The sequence below is a fragment of the Odontomachus brunneus genome, unplaced genomic scaffold (assembly GCF_010583005.1).
Source record: "Odontomachus brunneus isolate Ranch 3 - 2012 unplaced genomic scaffold, Obru_v1 Obru_scaffold_080, whole genome shotgun sequence".
Taxonomy (NCBI): Eukaryota; Metazoa; Arthropoda; class Insecta; order Hymenoptera; family Formicidae; genus Odontomachus; species Odontomachus brunneus.
The window spans coordinates 1198498-1200531 of NW_022639530.1; the positions used below are offsets into that span (position 1 = coordinate 1198498).

At 35.4% G+C, this 2034-nt stretch overlaps 1 protein-coding gene across 1 annotated transcript in view; it reads left to right on the forward strand.

Annotated features, from left to right (window-relative positions):
- LOC116847579 overlaps nt 1–1426 on the forward strand; it is a 12415-nt gene extending 10989 nt beyond the window's left edge. Inside the window, exon 3 of the mRNA XM_032822704.1 lies at nt 750–1426. Coding sequence (XP_032678595.1) covers nt 750–854 — 105 coding nt within the window. The 3' untranslated portion in view covers nt 855–1426. The remainder of the gene's footprint in view (nt 1–749) is intronic.
- The last annotated feature ends 608 nt before the right edge of the window (nt 1427–2034 follow it).

The window sequence follows — 2034 nt, forward strand, 5'->3', positions numbered from 1 at the left end:
AATAAGTAATTATCAATGATTCTTAGTATGATATTTCTATAAGGGTTGGTCAAGTGCGAAATGAAAATGATACCTCAAATTATATTGAAAACTCAAATAATAGGTAACGTATTTTTCAAAAAATTATTCGCAAAGTACGCTTGCGCCTACAACATTCTTCTTTAAAAACTTTCTTTGATGCACCCAGTACTCAAGCGGTTTGAAAAATTTATCAGAAAAGTAACAAGAACCTATTTTGGAGAGAATGCCAATATCAACGCGACATTTACATTAACGTCTATGTATAAGAAAATTAAAATAACAATATAGCACACACACTTGCATAACATCTGTGAAAAGATGGCGGTATCATGTTAGCGCTTATTTGACAATCTTTATTCCATAAGTATCTATGTGTATACATAAATTCGATATCGTCAGTAAATGATGATAACGTTTTCTATTTTTTGATGATCGCTCTACGTTATCGATGCTTATCAAGTTTGTCGCTCGCGCCGACATCCCCTTAATGTTACGTTCAACTTTTTTTATCTCACTCATACAAATATCTGTCCATCTATCTATTTTTGCCGTTCCTCTTAAACCAATACGAACTGTCGGCAAGGAGTGTTCTCCGCGTTAAAAATACGGAAACGAAACGACTAAACTCCCATCTGCCGTTAGTGGTTTCCGATGTAGGAAGTACGCGGGTCACTTCGTCGACCGCACTCTTACGCGACACTCTTATCCTTCTTATTGTGGATGTGCAGACCACCGACTACGTCGCTCTGTCAACGCCACCACGGAATGCAGAAACTCTGACGTCGTCGGCGCGCACATTCGCCGTGCTTGTCGTCGCTGACCGAGAAGAATGAGAAACGCACGATATCCGCTCGGTCGCCGTCGCCGTTGTCCTTCCTGTCGCGGCCAAAGTTTTTCCATTATTTGCAAAGGCACGTATCTGGAGCGAAAAGCCCACCACGCGCACGAGTCGTGGCATTCGCACGGCGCGACGACGATTGGCACGTTCAGTCGACTGAATGGGCCGATCGCGGAAGAAACGGCATTATCATGGACGTAGAAGCATCTGGACCAAGTATATGGTACCTCTATAGACAGGGTGTGAAGCTTGAGAGGTAAAGGAAAATATTCGTCGCAGCCATCTTGACTGATCAAAATTAGCACATGTATAACACAATATATGTAGATCCAGATATTTAGATCAAAATTTTCTCTACTATTTTGCGAACAACACAAAATTCTAAGTTATTAATCGAAGGAGATTCGTGAATGATCATGGGCCATATGGTAGGTGAGTTGTGATGGTGATTCTGTCTCTGCATGCTCATTGAAAAAAAAATATTGGGAGTACAAATTAGTTCGGTCCGTTTTCAAAAGATGGCTCTGGCTGTTATGAATGTTTCATAGTGACAGCTGATTTCGGTGGTTTCAGAGAGGTTAGACATCTGTCAATAATATTCAGTTTATATCGCTTTGAGTTTCATACAAAACCCCTGTTTTTTACTGTGTTGAATATATCAAATTTTGTGTTAACTAAGCAGCATTTGCGGGAGGTTTTAGTTTTCTGCTTTAATTGGAAAAAAATATATATATATTATAATATATATATATATATATATATATATATATATATATATATATATATATATATATAATATATTATAGCAATATCATTTTTATAGTAAATGTCACCATAATGTTTGTAATATTTACAATATAAGCGTAATATAACTGTAATATAACCCATGTAAAACTTTTACCAAGAATTATAATTATCTGAAATAAAATATATAGTAAGGTAGCAAATATTGAATGGTAAGAGAAATTAACTATTTTATATAGTTAATACAATTAGAATATTTGGCAAATATAGGTACATGTAACTATATTCCCAAAGAATGCTTTACTATACACATAGAGTAATAAGATGATGACTATAAATCTGTGTTCATTCTGCTATATCTTCATGTTTAGATAAACTATAAATATATGTTTGAGACTAAAACGAACTATAAAATATAGTGAGATTATAGT